This window comes from Hordeum vulgare, chromosome 6H (genome assembly GCF_904849725.1).
Source record: "Hordeum vulgare subsp. vulgare chromosome 6H, MorexV3_pseudomolecules_assembly, whole genome shotgun sequence".
Lineage (NCBI taxonomy): Eukaryota > Viridiplantae > Streptophyta > Magnoliopsida > Poales > Poaceae > Hordeum > Hordeum vulgare.
Genome location: NC_058523.1, coordinates 559,864,364 through 559,889,507, shown reverse-complemented (window position 1 = coordinate 559,889,507; position 25,144 = coordinate 559,864,364). Strand labels below are relative to the sequence as shown.

Here is a 25,144-nt window from a genome sequence, read left to right as displayed (position 1 = left end):
CCTCGTCGTCTTGCAGCCGTTTCCTGGGTTTGACGCCGCCAAGCCTGGCCCTCTGCCGAGCCCGAGCCCGATCCACGATCTCATTCCAGGCCGCCGCAGCCTTCTGGTCCTCCTCGTCGTCGGTCCACTGCTCGTCGTCGCTAGCCATCACCGGTCAGCAAGTTGGATGGATGTTGCCTAGGATAGGTGATGTTTGGTTTCGCCCAAGGATCGGTCACACACCACCAACACACTTTTTAAAAAGGGTGCATGTATATATCTCGTAGCTTCTATTTTTCTCTTCTCAATGTCTGTCACGCCATGTATATATATATATATAGAATATTATTACTACTCGGTCGTATCCGATCTATCCTTTGCACTCCTATTCCTACTTTTCCCTCAACTCAACTAATCTTGCCGAAACTAATTAATCCACAAGTACACACGGCAACCTTAATGAAAATTACTAGCAGCCAGACTCAATAAGAAAGCCTACACGGCTACAACTAATAAGGCGAACCAACCTGTGTTTGGATAAATATAAAAGGAAGGCGGTACCATCAACCCATCAAAGTTCAAGTTCTAAATTTGGCATTAACGCTCGCTTTATTTAAAAAAAATTCAGGCTTTAGACGATGTTCGTTCAGTGGGAGGAGAGGTTCTCGTTGACTATGATGTGCATGTGATGACTTCGTAAAATTTTAAAATGCCATACAGGCTCAGCCTCTCGAAAGTGCTAATAAGGAAAATCCGTCGTAGTTGTTTTTTTGTCTGTACATGTAGAGATGCTTGACTTGTTTTTTTTAAAAAAAAAACAAGATCTTTATTCATTAGCTATAATCAAAACATCGTTTAAGAGTAACGATACAACTTCATCTGGTGGTTCATCAAACCGGTCAGAAGCCCTAGAAAATTTAGCTAATCTAGCAAATTCATAAGCTACTTGATTAGCTTCTCTATTACAATGTTTAAATCTACTAGCAACAAAATCACAAGCAAAATGGAAACAGTCATCAAAAATTGCCGTTGCCGCTCCCGCAGATTGTCCTCCTTCCTTCATTGTCTCAATAACCTCCATATTATCCGAGTTGATAATGAGATGATTACATCCCACCTTTTGCGCTAGAGTTAGTCCAAATATGAGTGCCATTGCTTCAACCATCAATACATCCCAAAGCTCTGCCTTGATGCGCCCTTGGAGGTCCAAAAGCTCGCGAACTGCCGTGTTTGAGAGCATACCACGACAGTTCCATCCTAAGATTTTCAATTGGCCCGGCGGTCCTCCTCCTCGGAGGCCGCCGATGTGCCATAGTTTTCTTTTTCTTCATCAACAGATTCTGCCCCTTCATGCACATACTCTTCATCCTCCTCCTCTATTTCCTTGGCAACATGTGAAACAACACCCTCCCCGTCCTTCAAAACTTCCACTCTACCCATACAAATCCGCTTAGAGGATACAGAAACATCACCATACAACATGCGCTCATACCTATCCAGAGACTTCTCAAAAGAAAGTTCTACCTCGCTACCAGTAGGTTGGGCATGAGCAAAAAGTTTCCTTTTGTTACCCAGGACCTTAGTACGTGCCTCCCCACCTCTGTTTACCCAGGACCTTAGTACGTGCCGCTCCCAGGACTTTGATTTTGTTGAAGTAGGTCATGGCGGAAGAGTCAAGCTTTTTTTGAACAGCGAGCTGACTACGGAGAGCCATAGAGCAGGACGTCGAGACCTGAGCAAAGGCGTGCTCTAGGGTCGTCCATGCATCCATAGACGTGGCGGCGAACAAACAGAGGCCGGCAACCCCGTTGCCCAGGGAACCCTGGATGGCGGGTAGGAACGCATGGTCCTGTTGCACCCACACATGGTGTTCTGGGTTGAGGGCCGGACCATGGATGATAGCGACGATCTGTGAAGGACACGACACAGAACCATCAACGTAGCCAGGGAGAGAGCGCCTGCGGATCAGCGGTAGGACCTTGGCGTGCCAGAATAGGTAGTTGTCTGGCGTGAGGCGGATGGTGATGAGGTTGGCGAAGTGGAACGCCCCGGCAGGTGCGACGACCTCGGTGACCGGAACAACAGGCGACAGAGCCGCGACAGGAGCGACGGCCGGGGGCTGAGAATCAGCCACGCCCGAAGCCGCCGAGTCGAGAGCGAGCGTCGGGGAGGAGCCGATGGAGGCTGCGAGCGTCACCGCGAGCGTGGCGGCGAGCAACGTCTCTGGCGTGGCAGCCGCAGAGGACTATGGGAGCGGGGCCGAGTACATCGAGCCGACGGCGGTGGTGCCGAAGAACGAGATCGACGGTGCAAGGAAGCGAGACGGGAGGTTGAGGAGGGTGGCAAGCGACGCGGGGATGGACCCGGAGCTGGCGGCACCTGAGGCGGGAGCAGACATGGTGGTGGGGGTGATCGCGACGACAGCCCTAGGGTTGGGCGCGATGGCAGTAGCGGCGGCGGAGGACCTAGGTTAGGCTGATACCATGTTAAACTTAGGTTTTGGGGGAACTAGCTCAACCCTCTATAGGGTGGCCTGTCATATATTTATATGCAAAGATGTACAAAAACTTCTATACCAATACGGTATGGAATACACAGATAAGCTATCTATACAAAGTCTAACAGGTAGCAAATAATAACGAAAACACAGGAGTCAAGATTGGTGGTGACCAAATCCAACGAAGGGGAAGCTTGTTCGTCACCAACAGTCCAACCAAGGGACTTGTTCCCCGCACACACTGAAATATTTTTGTAGTTTTTCTTTTTGCTAAGCAAGCAAAATAAACTATGAAAAAGCAAAAACGCGAAAAACTATTTACACAGAAAAGCTCTCAACAAGCAAGATATTTTTTTTTTGTGTTTTCTTTTAATACTACAACTAATTGAACAGGAAAGAAAACCTGAAAAAAAGCGCGAAATATTTCTTTTGGATTTTCTAAAGTTTATCAAACACACAATAATAAATCGGAAAATTAAGCTAAACATGAATATACAATAAAAGAGGATGAGCACCGATAATTTTTATGAAGTGCGTGAACATAAATATAATTTCGATGAAAAATACGTACTTCCCCAAGCTTAGGCTTTTGCCTAGCTTGGAAATCACCACTGATAATAGCCGTCACGTCTAGGAAAGTAATTCTGCTGCGGCACCTGAGCATCCCATTGGCCAGCCCAGTGTTCGCAACAAATTGCATGAATTTCTTAATAAAACCATCTTTACTCATGAAGGGTGTATGTGGCCATTCACACGGCCTAAGCTCCGTGTTGGGAGAAATGTTGCTGTCGATATCCGAAGTCCTCCCCATAACTCCCTTAGGACTCATGCTTGAAGAACCCTTCCTTGAAGAACATCTCTTTAGGACTCCTGCGTTCTTTTGCGAAGAACCCTATGCAGAAGGAGAATCACCCGGCAGTGTTTTACTTACTTCCTACTTCTTTAATGGCTTTGGGACACTCTCAAATAGTTTTGGGCGACGAGGACAGAATACCCCAGCATCTCTGATGGATTCTATCTTATCATCAGCACGCTGAACAGATTTTGTCAACGTCTTCTCCATTTCTGACATCTCTTTGCACCATTCACCGTTCAACGTCTTGTATAGGTACCCGAAAAATAAAAACATTGGTCATTGAAATGACAAAAATTCTAAGAACATCTCCAACAGCCGCGCTTCGCGCCGCGCCTAAAAAATCTGTTTGCCGCGCGCCCATCGCCTAGTTTGGCGCGTCGCACAGCGCTGGCTCCAGCGACAGCGCTAAAGTGCAGCGCGCGCGCTGCTCCAGCAGCGCGTAAAAATGCAGCGCGCGCACAACATTTTCAACTAGGATAGATTGCAAAATGGGCAAAATAAAAAAATTGCATAAAATAAAAAAGGATACAAAGTTATTATAGATTGCAACTAGATAGATAGTTCGAAAATATAGATAGATAGTTCGGTGCAAGTAGATAGATGGTTCGAAAATATAACTTTTAATCCCAGTCGCTCCAATCATCACCATCGTCGTCATCGTCGTTGGTGTCGTCAGAGGTTGACAGCCAGATGTCCAACCAACGGTCATCTTCTTCAGTGAAGAAGGACCTCCCGCCTGCTGCGACGATGTCGGTCTGCGCACTCGCCAATGCCTTCCGCCGACGCCTGTCCAACCGCTCCTCGCGGCGCCGGCGCGTGTCCTCCTCGCGGCGCCTTGCCCAATAATCCTGCTCGTAGGCGACGTCCTATGACCCGCTCGTCCTCCTGGGTGACGAGGAGGCGGCGCTGCCGCGCAGTGTGCTCCGCACGGTCTTGTGCGGAGTTTAGACGAGGTGGTGGGGCGACGTCCAGCGCCTGCTGGAGCGTGTGGACGTCCTGGAAGTTCATCTGGCGGCGCGGCCTGCCTAGGCGCGCGGGCGGCCTCGTGCGCCGTGTCGTACGTGCCGAGGCTGAGCCGGAGATCGCCGGAGCATATCTCGGCGTAGAACCCGCCGTTGGGGCGCTGGCGGACGCCGCGGTAGCCCGACGCAGAACGACGGCGCGACGGCATAGTGGCGCGTCGGGGGCAGTGGCGGCGCGCGAGGTAGATGAAGAGAGAGCGGTGGCGGGAGCGGTGGAGAGCGCTGCGTTTTATAGGTGCGTGGGAAGCGGCACGGGAAAGATGGCGAGCGAGCTGCCGCCTTTTCGCGCGCGCGGGTTTCCCACCGCCGCTGGAGCGCGCCAAACTGTCCCCCGCGCGCTAAAATGTCGGTTTACCGCGTGCGCACCTTTTTGCGCGGCTGTTGGAGATGCTCTAAGCAAACAAGTATGTAGCTTGTACAGGTCACCCCATTTAACAAATTACGTAAGAACAGTTGAAGCAGCTCTCTCATAATAGACTACAGGAGATTATATGCAGTACCAAGTTACAAAACCAAAATTACAATCACATTTTTCATCATGTTTAATCATAACACAGACATTGCATGTGATTCACCAAGCTGAACAAGCCACAACAGTACAACTTATCAACTTCAGGAAGGACATAACACACCTTTGGCGGATTGGCATCATCCTATTTAGACCTTTGGCGGATTGGCATCATCCTATTTAGCATATCAACCACATCATCCAGCATACGGTCCACTCCAGGAGGTTGGGCATATTAGTTGTTAATTCCTATTTACCATATCAACCACATCATCCAGCATACGGTCCACTCCAGGAGGTTGGGCATATTTAACATATCAACCATATTATTTTAGTTGTTAATTCCTGTTTGATCTTGTGTATTTTTTGTATTTTGTTTTGTATGGAAAATTTAAGGTAGTACATATTTTTTGCACAAGGACCTTGTTTGATACTTTCGCGTGGGAATATGAAACCTCAAAAGCGCACAACCCTTTTGCATATGTCTACAATTTGTTTACTTTTTTATTTATATGATTTATCAATAATTTTCATTTTTTAAGTTAGTGTGTCAAAACTTTAGACTTTTATTTTTCTATATAAAGTGTATTTTTTCACCGGTTATGCTAAGTTGAGGTTTTTGTTTGGTCTCATCCACATGTGTGACCATTGTATTAATATGCACATATATTCGTGTTATTTGTGGTCGATATTTATATTTTTAGACAGCGACGTGGGCAGTGCTTTGTCGTTGGCTGTACAGGCCACATCTGGTAATGGACCGCTTTCGCCTTGTCGTTTTTCTTTTTTACTGGCCGAGCTGCGGATGAGTAGTAGCTCGGTCACTCATTTCGTTTTTATAACCGATGTTCACACATTTCTTTTCTCTTTTACTCATTTAACTTTTAGTCGCTGATTTTCATTTCTGTCATTTAAGCTGACAACAATATGTAATTGAAACTTAGATGATTTTAGTTTATCTTGACCAACAACATACCCTATTGTTTCCAAATATATGAAGTTTTGGTAGTTCATATATTTAAAAACGGAGGGAGTAGTTGCGAATGAGAATCATACCTACACATTTAGAAAACGGGGATGCAATGACAAGTTTTCAAGTTGATGTCACAATTGTATGTTTTGAAGTCATGTTTCTAGTTAGTTGAATGTCTACCATTAGACACACGCTACACACTATAATGCAAGCGATGTAACTTGAATGGAACTACCTGGGCCACTTTGTGACTGAAAATTAAGGATGCAAGGGGTTTGTGGGGCCAATTGCATGTCCACTACTAGGCACACAATTTTAGGCGTTGTAAGAGCATCTCTAATGGAACGTGTAAATTTGGACGTGTATATCTTCATATACACGTCCATATACACCTTGGTAAATTTTACACGTCCCAGATTTTCAGTGGAACGTGTATACAGGACGTGGAAATCAGGACGTGTATATTTGAACGGCTATATTTTCAAACGGCTATATTTCCAACGGCTATATTTTCAAACGGCTATATTTCCAACGGCCATATTTCTGATCTATATAAACCACCCCTATCACCTTTCTTCCAGCACACTTCTACCTGTGACTTCTCTTCTCACCTAGATTTCTCTATCGTCTCTCACGCAACACAATGAACACATCCACTTGGGACATGAGTTCTTCGTCATCTTCATCTGGCGACGATGAACTCATACTTGCAGCATTCGCCGAGCGCGAGGAGGAAGAGAGGAAGAACGCTCGACGCCATGGCGGTTCCAAGCATGGACGTCAATCAATCGATCGAGGAAGAGATGCCGGATTTCTTCTTCTCTGGAACGACTACTTCAAAGAAGTTCCTCGCTTTCCCGAACATTTGTTTCGACGAAGGTTCGTAATTAGTACACTTCTCTGCTTTGGTTCTTTTTCATTTCCCTGTCTGATTGACTTTTTATGCATAGATTTAGGATGTCGCGTACTTTGTTCAACCGCATAGCTGATGGTATACTTGAGCATGACTATGATGGTTATTTTACGTAAAAAAGAAGTGCTTCTGGAGCTCTTGGGTTACATCCTCTACAAAAGATGACCGCGGCAATGCGGATCCTCACATATGGAATAGCAGCTGATGGTGTTGATGAGTACATTCGGTCCGCTGAGGCTACTAATTTAGAGTCTTGCAAGAAATTTGTAATCAAAGTTTGTGAAGTTTTTGGGGAAGAGTACCTGAGATCTCCAAATGAAGAAGACATCGCTAGGTTACTTGCAATAGGGGAGGAAAGAGGATTTCCCGGTATGTTAGGGAGCATAGATTGCATGCACTGGGGGTGGAAAAATTGCCCCAAAAAATGGCATGGCATGTTTAGAGGCCATGTGAACGAGCCCACTATGATCTTGGAAGCAGTTGCTTCACAAGATCTTTGGATTTGGCATGCTTATTTTGGTTTACCAGGGTCTCTGAATGATATAAATGTTCTTCAACGTTCTCCTGTTTTTACAAAGCTAGCCGAAGGCCACACTCCTCCAGTGAATTATAGCATCAATGGCCGTCAGTACACAATGGGGTATTATCTTGCAGATGGTATCTATCCACGGTGGGCAACATTTGTGAAGAGCATACCAGCTCCAACTAGCAGAAAGCATAAAACTTTTGCCAAGAAGCAAGAGGGGGCTAGGAAAGATGTGGAACGAGCCTTTGGAGTTCTGCAATCCCGTTTTGCCATTGTTCGTGGACCTGCTAAAGGATGGAAACGTAAAGAAATCAGTGATGTAATGAAAGCTTGTGTCATAACGCACAATATGATAGTAGAAGAGGAGCGACAAACTGGTCGACAAAGATGCACTTTTGACGCAATGGGAGAAAGAGTCACAGTCTCTCGTACTCATGCAGAAGAACTGAGCTCGTTTATTCAGATGACTCAACGGATTAGAAATTTCAATGAACATGATCAGCTTAAACTTGATCTAATTGACCATGTGTGGCAAAAGTTTGGAAACGAGTGATGTCCTAGTTATAAGTTTGTAATCCATGTCTTTGTAATACAGCTATCAATAAAGTTGAGTGATGTAATCCATGTCTTCAACTAGCAGAAAGCAGTAAATTGTTCTTACAACAACTAGTAGAAAGCAGTAAATTGTTCTTACAACAACTAGTAGAAAGCAGTAAATTACTCTAGGCCGCGAGCAAGGATCTCCTTCTGCTTAGCTTGGTAGAACTGCTTTTGCGCATCAGTCATACCACTAGTGTCCATGAGCATGACCCTCTCATCTAATTCAAACTGTCTTCGTGCATCCTCCCTCTCGTTTCGTGCATCCTCCTTCTTTTTTAGTGCAATCTCCTCTTTTCGCAATTCAAGTTGCTGCGCGTAGCGAGCATTTCTTGCCGCCTCTTTGATCTCATCCTTCTCTTGTTTTGCTGCCCACACAGTTTCTAATGAAAACTTGCAAGCAATGTCATCAGCCTTACCTCTCTTGTCCTTCTTCACACCATCAGGTCTAGTCTCATGTTCAAGAGCATCAGTGCGTATCGAGGTAGCATCAGTACGTACCGAGGATGCATCAGCCGGATCATTGGTAGCTGTGCCCGGACTTGCATCAATGGTCTTCTTTTGTTTCTTCACAGAAGTTTCAAGTTCTCTTGTCTGCCACTTTGGATACTTCGAAAACTCTATGTAGCAATGCATCAATGTGAAAGGCTTCTTTTTTTTAGGATCCATTTCCTTGAACAAAATGTGTGCATCGTTTGTCTGCACATATAAATATATGGTTAAAATATGCACAACACATATAAAATATTGCACAACACATATAGAATATTGCATACCTTTTCTTCTATAGTCCTTCCACTTTCTTGCCTATTTAAAATCTGCTGAAGGCAACCACAAAATTTAGAGGTCTCTCTGTTAATGAAAGTGTAACGGCAATTGATTGCATTATCATTTCGTTCCGGCCATGATGATTCCTTCTGTCTATTGTAGTACTCTGAAATTCTAGCCCAATAAGTATCTCGGTTTTGATCTGTCCCAACAATATCCAAACTTGTATTTGCCCATGCTGCTATGAGAACCTTGTCCTCATCACTAGACCAATTTTTTCCTTTGTGGGATTTTCCTTTCTCTGTTATTGCAGAACGATGCTGAGTTGATGGAGTTGGCTGCTCTCCAATTGGACTCTTTGGTTGCGTTTGTGTGCAACCAAAATCAATGATGTCTAAGAAGGCTTCGTCATCATCCATCTACAAGCAAATTTAGACCATGATCTGAATCAAATTTAATTAACAATAACTAACAAATATTTTAGTCCAAAAAGAATCGCGCTGAATTTAACTAACAATAACTAACAAATATCTGCATTCTTTGGTTGAATCAAATTGAAGCAGCAGCAGCAGCAAGTTCAGCAGCAGGTTCAGCACTTCAGCAGCAGCAGCAGCCGCAGCACCCCATCCAGCCCGCCTCCACCCCCGCCCCCATGCCAGCCCGCCTCCACCGCCGCCCCCATGCCAGCCCGCCTCCACCCCCGCCCCCATGCCAGCCCGCCTCCACCGCCGCCCCCATCCCGGCCGCCGCCCCCATGCCAGCCCGCCTCCACCGCCGCCCCAGCCCGCCTCCGCCCCTGCCCCCATCCCGGCGGCGCCGGCCGCCGCCCCCATCCCGCCCGCCGCCGGCCGCGGCCCCCATCCCGCCCGCCGCCGGCCGCGGCCCCCATCCCGCCCGCCGCCGGCCGCTCCTCCCGAGCTCGGCCCCTCGTCCCCGCCCTCACGCTCGTGCGCTCGCCAGGAGAAGAAATTACCTTGCCGGCCGGAGAAGAACGCGACGACGGCGATCTGGGCGAGGTAGCGCCGCGGGACGAAGCAGCCGAGCGCACGAGCGTGGGTTGGTCGTGGATGTTTGGACGCCTCGTACCGTCGTGGCTTCGTCGTGCATATTTCCACGCCCGTTTACACGAGTCGCTGGGACTCTTTGGACTGTAAAAAACGGCTCAAATCTTATATATTTACAATACATGTCCATATAGAGGATTCACTAGAGATGCTCTAAGGTGGTCGCAACTTGCATCGACCCAAATACGGCCGCCATAGTGATTTGAGGAAGTTGTCGAGTCAGTTGCATGTCTACCACTAGACACCCAACTCCAAGTGTTGTTACCCGACATGAAACTGCAAGTGTCGTAATAACCGGGCCAGCATTTGCAAGTGTTGTAACCCGGCGCGCAACTGCAAGTGTTCTAACCTGATGCACAACTGCAAGTGTTGTAACTCGACATGCAACTGCAAGTGTTGTAACTCAGCCCGCAACTCCAAGTGTTGTAACTCAACCCACAACTCCAAGTGTTGTAACCCGACATGCAACTTCAAGTGTTGTAACCCGACGCTCAACAGAAAATGTTTTAATCCGACTGCAAGTGTTGTGCCCCAACGTTTAACTACAAGTGTTGTAACCTGACGCGCAACTTCAAGTTTGGTAACCTGACATGTAACTGTAGATGTTGTACCCTGATACGCAACTACAAATGTTGTAACCCGGCTGCAACTACGTGACCTTCATACGGATTGAGGTGTGGGGTTGTTATCTACTTGCATGTCCACCAATAGACATGCAACTATAAGTGTTGTAACCCGAGTGCAACTACACGGACTTAGAAAAATCGACTGCAACTGGGTCAAGAGGGGGTTTTGTCGCCTAGTGGCATATCCAACACCGGACATGCAACTGCAAAGTGTTTTAAGCCAATCACAACTAGGGCAGGAGATTGCCGACCAGTTGCATGTCCACCACCAAACGTGAAACTATAAGTATTATAACTCGACCGCAACTGAACGACCCACAAAGTGATCGCAACTAGGTGCCGTGGAAGGGATTTGGTCTGCCAGTTGCATGTTTAACACTACATATGTAACTACAAGTGTTGTAAGCCGACTACAATTGCACGAGCTTCAAAGCAATTGCAATGGAGGGTGATGGGTGGTTGTCGGCTAGTTGCATGTCCATCATCAGAATGCAACTGCATGTATTATAACTCAACAACAATTGCACACAACCCATAAAGTGATCTTAACCATGGATGACAATGCGGAACATGTCGGCCTGTTGCATGTCCAACACCACACATACAATTGCAAGGGGTGTAAACATGATGAACATTTTTTAGATATGAGAGAAGCCTTTTTTAACATGTCGTGAGTGAAATTTAATTAGAAAATGTGATGAACATTTTTAAATACACGATTAACAATTTTCAATATGCGGCGAACATTTTTTCAAATACGTGATGAAACATTGTTTTCAAATAAGTGACAGTGTGTTTTTCAACTACGCGGTAAGCATATTTTAGAACAAACATGTGAAAATTTTCATTTTATGCATTATATTTATTTTGCTCTTTATCATTTTTAAACAATTTTGTTGGATATTTTAAAAATAAATGACTAATTAATTTGTAGGGCAAAACCAAAACTGATCCTACGACACATGCATCATGATGGTGACTACTGTAAAATAGAGTTAAAACTGAAAGAAAAAAAGTCGAATAAAGCACCCATTTATTTAGACAACTAATGAAACACTTAAAAACTGGGTTCGGCAAATGAAAACATGTTGTACACGCAGGCACACTAAGACGTACATACATGCTTGTCGTATGAGATTGTACATTTGCTCTAGTACGTGCGACAAGAGAAACAAATGACCAATAGCTCAGATGCGACATCTTTCCATCTAATTGAAAGTAGTGCGACATCTTTCGATGAAATAGCTCTCGTGCGATGGTTTGAAGGGAGAAAATAGCTCACGACCACACATGCGTTAAAACCTTAGTCAACTAGTCCAATTTGCATTAAGTCATGTCTTACCTAATTTGGACCCAAATTAATTAGCACCGCATCCCATGAAACTGCCCGATCAGAACTGTCCGAAACTGCCCGCGCTCCATTCTTCAGCTCCGGCGACCGACCCAACTATTGGGCCGGTGCACCGACCCCAGTACTCGCCTTGGACAACCGGTCGAGCGCTCGGCCGGTCATCCCTCGCTTGCTTGCTCGCTCGCCTTATTACGTAAGAAGCACATTCGGTCAGGTGTTTGTGGGCCTCAAGCAAGATTTTTTTTACATAATTTTTTTCTTTGCTTTTCTTCTTCCTCTTGTCTTGTTGTTTCTTTTCTCTCTCGTGCAACCCAGTCATTCCTTGCTTCTTCGTCATTCACGAGCAAAGCTATAATTGGCGAGTTCTGGTGTTGCAACCGTTTTCACCCTTTGCTACGATCGGCGATGAAAATTGTTGCAATCATTCATGTTGATAGCGACAACGGCAATTTTTTTTCTTCCACGGTCTTCGGTCTTTGCTACAACCTGCGATGGGAATTGCTACAACCATTCATGTCGTTGCGACCTACGACTCATGATGACGACGACGACGATTTTGCTTCAACCATTGTCGGCTTTTGTTACAACCGGCAAAAATAATTGCTACAACTATTCACGTTGATGATGCGACCCGCAACAACGACAATAATGATTTTGCTTGAACCTTCGTCGTATTTTCCTACAACCAGCGACGAGAATTGCTACAACCATTTACGTTGATAATGTGAACCTTGACGATGGGTGGTGACAATTTTGTTGCAACGACCGGCCGCAAATGTAATTGCTACAACAGGAGGTGCGACCAACAGCGACGAGCGACGACCTAAATATCTGTGCTTGAAGTGGCCAAAAAAAAGTATCTGTGCTTGTAAAGTATCATCTACGTACGCATGAATTTGGAAAAAGTTCAAAACAAACCTTGAATTTGTAGGCGAAAGCTAAATCAAATCCCAAACTCTCAATCCCTGAAATCAGCACACCAAAGTTACCGATCCCGGTCTATTTTAAACCTTGAGATGATTTAAATGGTATTTGCTAAATTGGACCGGCCCATTAACGCAGTCTCTCGCACTTTTTTTTTAAATGTCACAAACACGTTTCAGTTTTATCAGCTACAACGACGCTTCAGTTTTATCAGCTACAGTCATATGTCCAAGAGGATAGGAATTTTCAAAAAGTAACGACACTTAATAAAATGCACGTAGATTTCCAAAATTGTTTACGTTTTCAATATTGTTTGCCCCAAATTTGTTTTTTGAAGTTCGTCACTTCGGTGTGTTCCAAAACATTATTTAAAAAATGTGACACATTTTTTAATAACCCGAATCATTTTTCATAGCATGTGAATAATTGTCGGAATCCATGGACAAATGCGATTTTTCTAAATCACGGGCCATTTAAAAAAATGTGAATACAATTTCAAAATGCCAAATAGTTTTGAAAAATACAAATGGAACTTGAATTTGTGCTAACAACAGAAAACAGGAAGATTTTTTAACTTATAAACAATTTTAGAAATGTTCGAACATTTTTTAAATTTCATGTATTCTTGCTGTGGTATAATGGGCCGGCCTAAATTCTTAGCAGGTTATCCCGGTCGGGATTATTGTATTCCTTGTGTGGCAAATAGGTCTAGGGTTTAAAATAGACCGGGATCAGAGAGTTTGGTGTGCTGATTTCAGGTATTGAGAGTTTGGGGTTTAATTTAGCTTTCGTCTATAAATTCAAGGTTTGTTTTAGACTTTGTCCTTAGCTCCGCCACTGATCCGACGGCTGCATGAAGCCAAATCGGAGGGCTCACGCGCGCGTGCCGTCTGAGCTCAGCCGGTCCGCCGACGTGTATCACTCGCCTTAACAATATGTCGTCTACCGTGTTGAAAATTTTATGACACTCACAGTCCCACTTATCCTTGTAAACACAAGGGCATGCCATACATTATGAAGGGCGTGTAAGCTTCTGGCAAAGAAATTAGTAAGGTTGGTTGTAAAGTAGTGGGTCATGGTTACACTAAGTTTCCTCGAGGATATCCTTGAACAGACATATATAATTGGCTGATCCATGATTACCAATTGTTAACTTACGTACGCTGAGTATACAGGAGAGAATATCAATGATCAGGAGCTCTCATACATAGATGCAAGCAAGCAGACATATAGACCCATATACTTCAGTATAGACAAAATCATTATATATATTAGAATTACATGCATATATATGTAGTACTCCTATTAAATAAACGAACAAACTGAATCAACCCTGTTGTGCTAGTAGTATCTGTTGGTCATCTGGATTCTCGCCCTCCTCCTCTCCCAGCTTCTCCTCCGAGTAGTCGTCGTCATCCTCGCCGTCGTCGTTTTCGACGGCGACTTCCATGCGAGCAAGACGGCGACTCAAGATGAGCGCCGTGAGTCTCGCCCACTCTTTCTCGCTCAACTCATTGGCCTCTTGTAGGTACTCGTCGTCGTCGCCCAGGTACTTGTCGTCCACCTCCACGTAGCCCTTTTCACTCAGCTCCCGCATCACCCGGGCCTGCCGCTCATCGATCTCATCGTCGCCATCGATGTCGAGGTCCACGATACCCTTCATCTCTTCCGGCGTGAACCGGTCGCCGCGGTCGTCGACGTAGTCGATGCCGTCCTTCTCCAGCGACAGGATGTAGATGACCGTGTCGTCTTCCACCCGTATCCTGGGTTTGCCGCCGCCATGCCTGGCCCTCTGCCGAGCCCGAGCCCGATCCACGATCTCATTCCTGGCCACCATAGCCTTCTCGTCCTCCTCGGTCCACTCGTCATCGGTCCACTGCTCGTCGTCGCTAGCCATCACCGATCAGCAAGTTGGATGGATGTTGCCTAGGTTAGGTTATGTTTGGTTTCGCCCAAGGATCGGTCACACACCACCAACACACTTTTATAAAAGGGTGTATATATATCTCGTAGCTTCTTTTTTTCTCTTCTCAATGTCTGTCATGGCATGTATATATAGAATATTACTACTCGATCGGGTCGTATCCGAGCTATCCTTGGACTCCGATTCCTACTTTTCCTTCAACTCAACAAATCTTGCCCAAACTAATAACCACACGTCCATACGGCAACCTTGACGATGAAAATTACTAGCAGCCCGACTCAATTAGGAAGCCTACACGGATAAGACTAATACTCTACTAGACTCATGTTGCACCAAGCCGCACACATATTAGGACACGGACACGCAGAAGCAACAACTAGTAGAGTATACAGTAGGGGACGTCCCGCTGCGGTACTACTCGGGTCGTATCCTTTGGACTCCTATTCCTACTTTTCCCTCAACTCAACAAATCTTGCTGAAACTAATTAAACCACACGGTCCACACGGCAACATTGATGAAAATTACTAGCAGCCAGACTCAATTAGAAAGCCTGCACGGCTACAACTAATAAGGCGAACCAACTTGTGCTTGGATAAATGTAGAAGGAAGGCGGTACCATTAACCCATCAAAGTCCAAGTTCTAAATTTGGCATTGGCGCTCGCTTTATTTCTAAAAAAAAATCAGGCTTTAGGCCATGTTCGTTCAGTGTGAGAAGAGGTTTTCGTTGATTGTGATGTGCATATGATGACTTCGTAAAATTTCAAAATGCCATGTCGGCTCAGCCTCTCGAAAATGCTAATAAGGATAGGATGTGCGTGCCTGCGTTCATAAAGATGGATGTATGCTTGTGTATATGAGTGACTTCAATTTTATTGTGTTTAAAAATAGAGTGCGGACGTTTGGAGCTCGGCCTTCATGGAGGCCGAAATTTTTGAATAATTCAAAATTCAAACTTTTCGGTTTCAAAAAAATCTGAAAAAAAATATGAAAGTACAGAAGGATGTTATGCGTATGTGTGCAAAAATTTAGGATGAAATACCTTGAAATACGATCTGCACAAGAAAGACAAATGCATGACCTGAAATGATGAATAGTGTCATGTGTAAAAAAGCCTCAGATTTGTCTTTTTTGCACAGCCCTCATTTCAATGTATTTTTTTCTGAAAATTTACACACATGTGTGTTACGCCTTCACTTATCCCTGTATTTTTTCAGAATTTTTTGAAATGTAAAAATATGAATTTTCATGAAATTTGAGTTTCAAATTTAAAGGGCTCCATGGAGCTCGGGAGCCAAAAGCAATTTCCGTAAAAAATAAGGGAGCTGCTAGGCGTCTACCGATGGATCCGTACTAAACATCGATCGCCGAAATAGCCGTTCGATGTACACACTCACAGCCGTTCGATTTATTTGCTGGCATGCGGTTTGATTGCCTCTTCTGACCAATTAATTCCTGAAGCAACGGTCCAGTTGCAGAAACGAGCTCATTGCCCTGCAAAAATATTTGCATCAGAGGTCGCTCCGTAAAAATCAGCCGTTCGATTTATTTGCTGGCATGCGATTTGATCGCCTCCTCTGATCAATTAATTCCTAAAGCAATGATCCAGTTGCAGAAACGAGCTCGTTGCCCCGTAAAAATCTTTGCATCAGAGGTCGTGCCGTAAAAATCTTTGCAACAAATGTCATGTTGCAAAAAACTTTTACAACACATGTGAGGTTGTAGAAAAAAATGTTCGTCTTTTTGGAACATATGTACTGTTGCGGAAGATTTTTTTCCAACGAAGGTCATGTTCCCAAAAACTTTACCTTGCACGTTCTCACACCGAGCACTCCTCCGACACTTTCTTCAGCCTGAGTTATGTTTCTGAAACAAGACCCTTATTGCGGAAGAAAAATATATTCATTGTTGAACCCTTTTTTCTTTTTAGAAAAACACTGTGTTGCGGAAATCTTTTGAAACTAGCCAATTGCTGAAAAAAACTTCACGACCAAACCTTTTTCTGAAACAGTACATGTGTTGCGGAAACCTTTTGAAACAATACTCTTGTTACATGAAAGGAAAACTGACTGCACGAGACTTGTCGTCAGCCACGAGCACTCGATTAAGACCAATCCGACGGCTAAGCAAGCGGCGGATGATTCACATGCAGCCGGTTGAGCAATAGAGTTTTCCAAAAAATAATGCTACAAAGACTCATGTTGCATGCAAGCCGCACACATATTAGGATAGGGTCCATACGGACAGTCCAAGGTGAGGCAAGTCGATGAAACAAAAACCCAAATGACAGTCCAAACTAACCCTACTTCTAAGGTCTTGCTCGACCCAAGTAACCCTACAGATCACCCCCTTATTTGCATCGTCCAGGCTGCACCTCCTCGATGCCGATCCTTTTCTTCATCTCGATGAACTGAACCCTGCCCAGGGACTTGGTAAGAGCATCTGCGAGATGAACTTCAGTGCCCACGTAGTCGATGTCCACCTTTCCGGTCTCAACGCAATCTCGGATGAAATGGTATCTCAGGTCGATGTGCTTGCTGCGATCGTGGTGTACTGGGTTCTTACTTAGCGCGATCGTCGACTTATTGTCCAACAATAGCTTCACGGTTCTTGGTTCAGTGCACTGGATGTCGACGATCAATCTGTTCAGCCACACCGCCTGCATCGCTGCTATCGCTGCCGCCACATACTCGGCTTGGGGCAGGGGCAGCGTCGGGGCAGCAGGGGCGGCGTCGGCGTCGGGATCGAATGGAGAGAGGGGAGAGATCAAATTTCTAAACTGTCGCTTATATAGCCACACCTTTAGTCCCGGTTGGTGTCAACAACCGGGACCAAATGTTTCTTTTCAGCAGCCCAAAGGGCGGGAAGCAGAGGCCTTTGGTCCCGGTTGGTAGCACCAACCGGGACTAATGGTGGCATTGGTCCCGGTTGGTGTCACCAACCGGTACTAAAGGTCTCTTTTCAGCAGCCCGAAGGGCGGGAAGCAGAGGTCTTTGGTCCCGGTTGGTGACATCAACCGGTACCCATGCCCCCCTTTAGTCCCGGTTGGTGGCACCAACCGGGACCAAAGGCCTTGCACTGGCGCGGTGCTATGTTTTGTCCCACCTCGCTAGCCGAGAGGGCCTCGGAGTGGTTTATAAGCCTTGCCGAACCAACCACTTCGAGCTCCTCTCTACTGCAGGCTTACGGGCCTAAAATCACTCTATGTGCTTGTGGGCCTGTTGGGCCTACTGCAGGCGTGCATCTGGCCCTAGTAATGAGTTTCTAGTCGTATGCAGGCCGTGGTGCCCCGGTAGGTGGCACTTTTTTTAATTTTTTGTCCAGTTTTTTTGCTTTCTTTTTTGTTTCTAATTACTTATTTATTTTCTTTTATGATAATTCTTTTTGCTATTAAAGTTTGTAACAAAATTCTAATTACTTATTTATTTTATTTTATGATAATTCTTTTTTGCTTTTAATGTTTTGAACAGAAAATATTTGATAATTTTAGTTGCATAAATTCAATATAATTTTAGTTTCAATAATACTAGAGGTTTATAAAAGCTTTTTAGTGGATTCCTTTAGTACTAGTTCTAAGGCTGTTACAAAGGCATTTTATTTGGTACAAGTTGTAAGGCTGGGGCCCCACGAGCACCTTTTAGTACCGGTTTCATACGGAAACTCGTCTGTTACAAATGGATTTTATTTTTTTTGAACTTATTTGAACTCCATAGTTTTTATGTGTTCAAAATGCACCATTCAAAGCCACATCATCAATTTACAACCCTTTTTGACTTCATTTGTTATTTTTCATGCATTTACTGATTATTTTGAGCTATAAGACCATGAAATTGAAAAGCATTTGAAATGAACTCTGAAAAGGTTCCAAGTTGGCATGGTATCATCATTTCACCCACGTAGCATGTGCGAGAAAGTTGAGAGGGTTACAGCAAAAACTGGATGCACTTCGTGTAAAAACGGACAATCTGTTTCGAAGTATCAGGGTTTCATACGGAAACTCGTCTGTTACAAAGGGATTTCATTTTTTTGAACTTATTTGAACTCCATAGTTTTTATGTGTTCAAACTACACCATTCAAAGCCACATCAATTTACAACCCTTTCTGACTTCATTTGTTATTTTTCACGCATTTACTGATTATTTTGAACTATAAGACCATGAAATTGAAAAGCATTTGAAATGAACTCTGAAAATGTTCCAAGTTGGCATGGTATCATCATTTCACCCACATAGCACGTGCGAGAAAGTTGAGAGGGTTACGACAAAAAATGGATGCACTTCGTGTACAAAACGGACAATCTATTTCGAAGTATCACGGTTTCATACGGAAACTCGTCTGTTACAAAGGGATTTCATGTTTTTGAACTTATTTGAACTCCATAGTTTTTCTGTGTTCAAACTACACCATTCAAAGTCACATCATCAATTTACAACCCTTTCTGACTTCATTTGTTATTTTTCATGCATTTACTAATTATTTTAAGCTATAAGACCATGAAATTGAAGAGAATTTCAAATGAACTCCGAAAAGGTTCCAAGTTGGCATGGTATTATCATTTCACCCACATAGCATGTGCAAGAAAGTTGAGAGGGTTACCGCAAAAACTAGATGCACTTCGTGTACAAAACGGACAATCTGTTTCGAAGTATCAGGGTTTCATAGAGAAACCCGTCTGTTACAAAGGGATTTCATTTTTTTGAACTTATTTGAACTCCATAGTTTTTCTGTGTTCAAAATGCACCATTCAAAGCCACATCATCAATTTACAACCCTTTCCGACTTCATTTGTTATTTTTCATGCATTTACTGATTATTTTGAGCTATAACACCATGAAATTGAAAAGCATTTGAAAGGAACTCTGAAAAGGTTCCAAGTTGGCATGTGCTACTTCAACAAAAGACCTTCCAACGGCGCGAGAAATACGTGCTGACGGGAGACGTCTTGATTCTCCTCAGCAACGGCACCATGAATCCTTCTGCTACGGCTACGCCTTTAGGGACTTCCTAGGCAAATATGCAAAGGATTTCCCCGCGGCCTTGGAGCCTTGCGTTGGTGTTCCCTCGAAGCGGAAAGGGTGATGTAGCGCAGCGGTGGTAAGTATTTCCCTCAGTTTTGAGAACCAAGTTACCGATCTAGTGAAGGAGTATCACAAGTGCCTTCACAAACACAAAAAGCTTGCTCCCAACGCTATGAAGGGGTTGTCAATCCCTTATAGATTGTTCGCCAAGTGAGAACTGAAAGCAACAAAGTAACAAAGCAAAGTAAAAGCGAAAGTGGAAACGATAGGTGTGAATAGACCCGGGGGCCGTAGTGTTTACTAGTGGCTTCTCTCATGAAAGCAAGTAGACGGTGGGTGAACAAATTACTGTCGAGCAATTGATAGAACCGTGCAAAGTCGTGACATCATCTATGGCAATGATTATATCTGTAGGCATCACGTCCAAAATAAGTAGACCAATACTTTCTGCATCTACTACTATTACTCCACACGTCGACCACTATCAAGCATGCATCTAGTGTATTAAGTCCAAATAACAGAGTAACGCCTTAAGCAAGATGACATGATATAGATGGACAATCTCATATCTACGACAAAGCCCACCTTGTTACCCTTGATGGCAACTACACGATGTGTGCCTTGCTGCCCCTACTGTCACTGGGAAAGGTCGCCAGATGGTAAGAACCCAAAACCAAACACTTCTCCCATTGCAAGTATCATAGATCTAGTTGGCCAAAAAAAACCCAAGACTCGGAGAGACTTACAAGGATATCAAATCATGCATATAAGAATTCAGCAGAGACTCAAATATATATCATAGATAATCTGATCACAAATCCACAATTCATCGGATCTTGACAAACACACCGCCAAACAGGATTACATCGGATAGATCTCCATGAAGATCATGGAGAACTTTGTATTGAAGATCCAAGAGAGAGAAGAAGCCATCTAGCTACTAACTACGGACCCGTAGGTCTGAAGTGAACTACTCACGAGTCATTAGAGGGGCGATGATGTTGATGTAGAAGCCCTCCAACTCCAAAGTCCCCTCCGGCAGGGCACTGGGAAGGGTCTCCAGATGAGATCTCGCGGAAACGGAAGCTTGCGGCGGCGGAAAAGTATTTTCGTGGATCCCTTGATTTTTTTCTGTATTTCAGGGAATATATAGGCGAAGGATCTAGGTCAGGGGGGCGCCAGGGAGGCCACAAGCCTGCCATCCCCCGCCCCCTGGTGGCGGATATGGGGCTTGTGGGCCCCCTGCAACCCTACTGGCTTGGCCCTCAAACCCCCTGATCTTCTTTCGTTCGGGAAAAATTTATTTCGGGGATTTTATTCCGTTTGGACTCTGTTCCAAAATCAGATCTGAAAAGAGCCAAAAACACAGAAAAACAGGAATTGGCACTTGGCACTGAATTAATAAGTTAGTCCCAAAAAAGATATAAAAGGTACATAAAACATCCAAAGATGACAAGATAACAGCTTGAAACCATCAAAAATTATAGATACGTTTGAGACGTATCAAGCATTCCCAAGCTTAACTCCTACTCGTCCTCGAGTAGGGAAGTGATAAAGAATGAATTTTTGATGCTTTCATGCTACCTAGCATAGATGTCCTTTGTAACTCCTCTTATGTGACGTGAATGTTCAGATCCATTAGATTCGAAACAATAGTTTTCTATTGACGTGGAAACAATAATAACTCAAGCAAACTAGCAAGGTAATCATGAACTTTCAAAATAACAAGGCCAAAAGAAAGTTATCCCTACAAAAGCATATAGTCTGGCTATGCTCTATCATCATTGCACAACGAATTTAAATCATGCACAACCCCGGTATTGGCCAAGTAATTGTTTCACACCTTTACTTTCTCAAACCTTTTCAACTCTCACGCAATACACACTACAAAAAATCTGTTAATACGTGACGGTTCTAATCTGTCATGGATCAATTGAAAACTGTCATCAACGCTCATCCATGACGGATATGAAATCCGTCATGTATATCGCGTGATAATTTGGCATGGTACCATCCATGACGGCTCTCGGCCGTCATGGATATGCCCTAAGCATGCTTGACGGACGCACTCGTAACGGTGTTAAACTACTTGCCACGTCATCACGTAACATGGATCTGCATGCCAGCCCATATAGGAATCGGCCCACTTAAATTTTGGGCCACCAAATTTCAACTAGGTCCAAGAATGACAACCCACATAGCTCTCAGCCGTCATGGATCTGCATGCCAGCCCATACACTCTCTTGGTCCATGGAAGTTTTAGGCCAATATGTTTTGTCAGAAAAAATATATGTTCATTTCATTAAATAAAATGGAAGTTACATACACAAACCGAGAAATACACAGAGCAAAAAGATCCCTAAAAACTTAGAATTACAATCATCTCCTGTAGAAAAGTAAGATACTCTCAGGCTCCTCAAGCGTCGGCGGCGCTCGCTGGACATCAACTAGGGTAAATCCCCCTGCCTTTGTGGCCACAGATATGTACGTCAACTGGAGTTTCGCAAGCATCTTGCCTCGAACCATGCTATTGAATGGGACTCTATCTCCACCGATGAAGACTCCATGGAACCTGTATTACATGCGTGTCTAGAACACCTAGGAACAGTTTAGAAAATCAGAAACGGAAGGGATTGGAAAATCAAAAGCAACAGGGGGGAGACCTGGTGGGACAAGCGGCTCGCAGCTTGCTGAATGCCGAGGATCCCACTGGTTCGATGCGGCTCACAGCTTGCTGAATGCGTCCCGTGGTGGAGGCTCAAGCGGGACCTCGAGCACGCTAGTAGTCATGTGCCCGGCCGATCCAGCTTCTCCGCGCCCACGAGGGACCTGGTAACTCCTTCCAGCAAGATGGACACCATCCATATCAACGGCACCAGCGTCGTGTGCAGTAGGTCCGCCTTCAGTGGCGTTCCTGCCTACGAGACGAGTCTAAGGTCGCGACGGAAGATGGTCACTGCGTGATGCACAGGGGAGATGGTCGTGGATGGTGAGGTTGCGGCGGCTGGCAGCCCTTTTCTCGGTGCAGTGGCGGCGACCATCGATGGGATGATGGAGGGTGGAGGATCTGGAGGAGGCCAACCGAGATCCACTTCCTCCCAATGGAAGTGAAGCTGGCTCCGTGTGGGTGGATGGAAGAAAACACAAGAAAGGGGGGGGGGGAGGTTTCTATGCCGTTGGATCTTAGGTGGATGGACGGTTTAGATCTGCGATCCGCGTGATGCTTAGATCAACCAATCACATTGTAACTTTGCCCTCACGCTGGATTGCCACATTTGCTGGAAACTTTAGGTTTTTTTACAGTGAGGCTTGCCCAGAATTCTTTTCTTCTTCTTCAGTTTTTTAGTGTAGCCTGTGTGATTACCACAGGACGATTCCACTCAAGTTTAGAATTCCTTAAAATTTCTTGCGTTGACAATTTTTAATATACTTCTGGATCTCCTTCTCTCCCAAATTCTGCACATTGTCGCTGGTATAAATAAAAATGTTATATATGTTCTTTAGCTTAAATAGGTTAAATAATGTTTTTTCGGGTCATGAGAATGTGCATAGAATATTTTTTTAAACATATTGATATATTACTCATCAATTAGTTATAACATTTATATATTCAAAATATTTTATTATCGTGCCTCTAAAAAGTTATTTTATGTATTTTAGTAAAATGATTGTATGTAATTTAGTAAAATGATTGAACATTTGTTACTTACTCGTGGCACAGCCAAAGCCAATGGCTTGCAACAGTGGGACACACATGTTAGGATTTTAGCAATTTTTTAAATAATTTGCTAAAAGAATGTGAGTCCATTGGTATACAAAAATTTGTTAGTGTGTATATAACGATGTACGTCTTCAACCGTTTCCCTTTCTTTTTGGATGGGTTCAAGTGATTTTTCTGGTGTTTGTTTTCTATCGATTTACTTTTTATTTTTCCAAGTTTCCTTTTATATTTGTTGTTGATTTTATTTCCCCATTTGAAAACATAAATATAATAAAATTTTACCATTCCTGTAATAAGACTTCAAGAAATTTTTAGTGCAATTCAAAAATAGTCAACATTTTTGGAAATTCTCATATGTATTAAAAAATGTCGATGTGTTTTTATAAAATGCGCCATGAATTAATAAAATTGACAATGCGTATATTTAAACTTGTTCAATTTGTTTTCAGGAAATTTTGGTCGTGTATTTAAAAAATATTGTGTTATCATTGTGCATGCTTTTGGCATGAATGAATATACATGAATTGACATAGTAACTTTTAATACATGGAACTGTTTAAATCCATGTATCGTTTAGGAAATGTTCGTGATTGCTCTCTTCATAATACACAACAATAAAAATAAATTAATATTTTAAATAGACAATATTTAGAATTTTATGTGAAAAGTTTACGATATACAGTTGGTTTGGCCCGGTTATGCGCACTCTGCGAGCCATACGTCTTTATATAGTGTATAAAGAGAAAAGGCTAGGTCATTTGTGACGGTTTTTGTGACGGTGTCTTGATGTCCGTCGTGAAGGGGTCAATGTCTTCAGGCTCATGCTCGTCCTGTAAGCCATTGGCTCGGTTACGGTGACGGATCAACGAAAACGTCATCAACTGTGACGGATATAAAAATCCGTCATGCATTAACAGGTTTCTTGTAGTGACATGAGCGTGAGCCATGGTTTTAGCACTATAAGTGGTGTGGAGTGTGGTGGAGGTTGCAAGACAAAAAAGAAGAAGATGATCACATTAACTAGGCATATCAATGAGCTGTGGAGATGCTCATCAATAGATATCAATGTGAACGAGTAGGGATTGCCATAAAATGATGCACTAGAGCTAAGAGTATGTGAAATCTCTTAAAGAAAACTAGTGGGTGTGCATCCAACTTGCTTGCTCATGAAGACCTAAGGCAATTTTGAGGAAGCCTATCATTGGAATATACAAGCCAAGTTATATAATGAAAATTTCCCACTAGCTATATGGTGGCGACAAAATGAGAGACTCTCAATCATGAAGATCATGATGCTTAATATGCACAAGTGTGGAAAGGTGGTAGCATTGTCCCTTCTCTCTTTTCTCTCATTTTTTTATTTTTGTTTTTTTGTGGGCTCTTTGGCCTCTCTTTTTTTGGTGGGCATCTTGGGCCACTTTTATTTCCTCACATGGGACAATGCTCCATCAATGATGATCATCACACTTTCAACTCAAAACTTAGAGCAACGATGACTCTATATGGAATGCCCGTGACAATGATCTAGCATGGCATAGACACTAATGGAAACATCATGCTCGCTATCTTACGATCATGCAATGGCAATGTAGACATGGTGGCACATGTCACGGTGGTAGTTGCATGGCAATATATCTCGGAATGACTTTGAAAAAGCCATAGTAGGTAGGTATGGTGGCTGTTTTGAGGGAGGCTAATGGTGGGTTTTGTGCACCGGCGAAAGTTGCACGTCACTAATAAGATAGTGATGGTGGAAGGTGAAAGTGCATCTAAACCATGGACTCAACATTAGTCATGAAGAACTCATATACTTGTTGCAAAAGTTTTATTAGTAATCGAAACAAAGCATTCAACGCATACCCCTAGGGGAAGGGTTG

The 25,144-nt window shown here is 43.9% G+C and overlaps 2 protein-coding genes and 1 long non-coding RNA gene across 3 annotated transcripts; 1 reads left to right on the top strand and 2 right to left on the bottom strand.

Moving 5' to 3' along the window:
- Positions 1 to 6,870: 6,870 nt before the first annotated feature.
- On the top strand, positions 6,871 to 7,900 carry LOC123405916 (the record flags this gene model as incomplete). The annotated part of the gene is made up of 1 exon (XM_045099430.1): positions 6,871 to 7,900. A coding segment is annotated over one exon (957 nt), but the record flags the coding sequence as incomplete, so codon positions are not given.
- On the bottom strand, positions 7,898 to 9,349 carry LOC123405915 (glutathione S-transferase T3-like). The gene is made up of 3 exons (XM_045099429.1): positions 9,155 to 9,349; positions 8,648 to 9,058; positions 7,898 to 8,570 (listed from the first exon to the last, which is right to left on the bottom strand). Exons 1-3 carry the CDS (start codon positions 9,347 to 9,349, stop codon positions 7,992 to 7,994), a joined length of 1,185 nt encoding a protein of 394 aa, XP_044955364.1. The 3' UTR covers positions 7,898 to 7,991.
- Positions 9,350 to 21,818: 12,469 nt separating this feature from the next.
- Positions 21,819 to 22,638, bottom strand: LOC123403368. The gene is made up of 2 exons (XR_006611458.1): positions 22,210 to 22,638; positions 21,819 to 22,144 (listed from the first exon to the last, which is right to left on the bottom strand). It is a non-coding gene; the product is annotated as an uncharacterized LOC123403368 (long non-coding RNA).
- Positions 22,639 to 25,144: the final 2,506 nt, after the last annotated feature.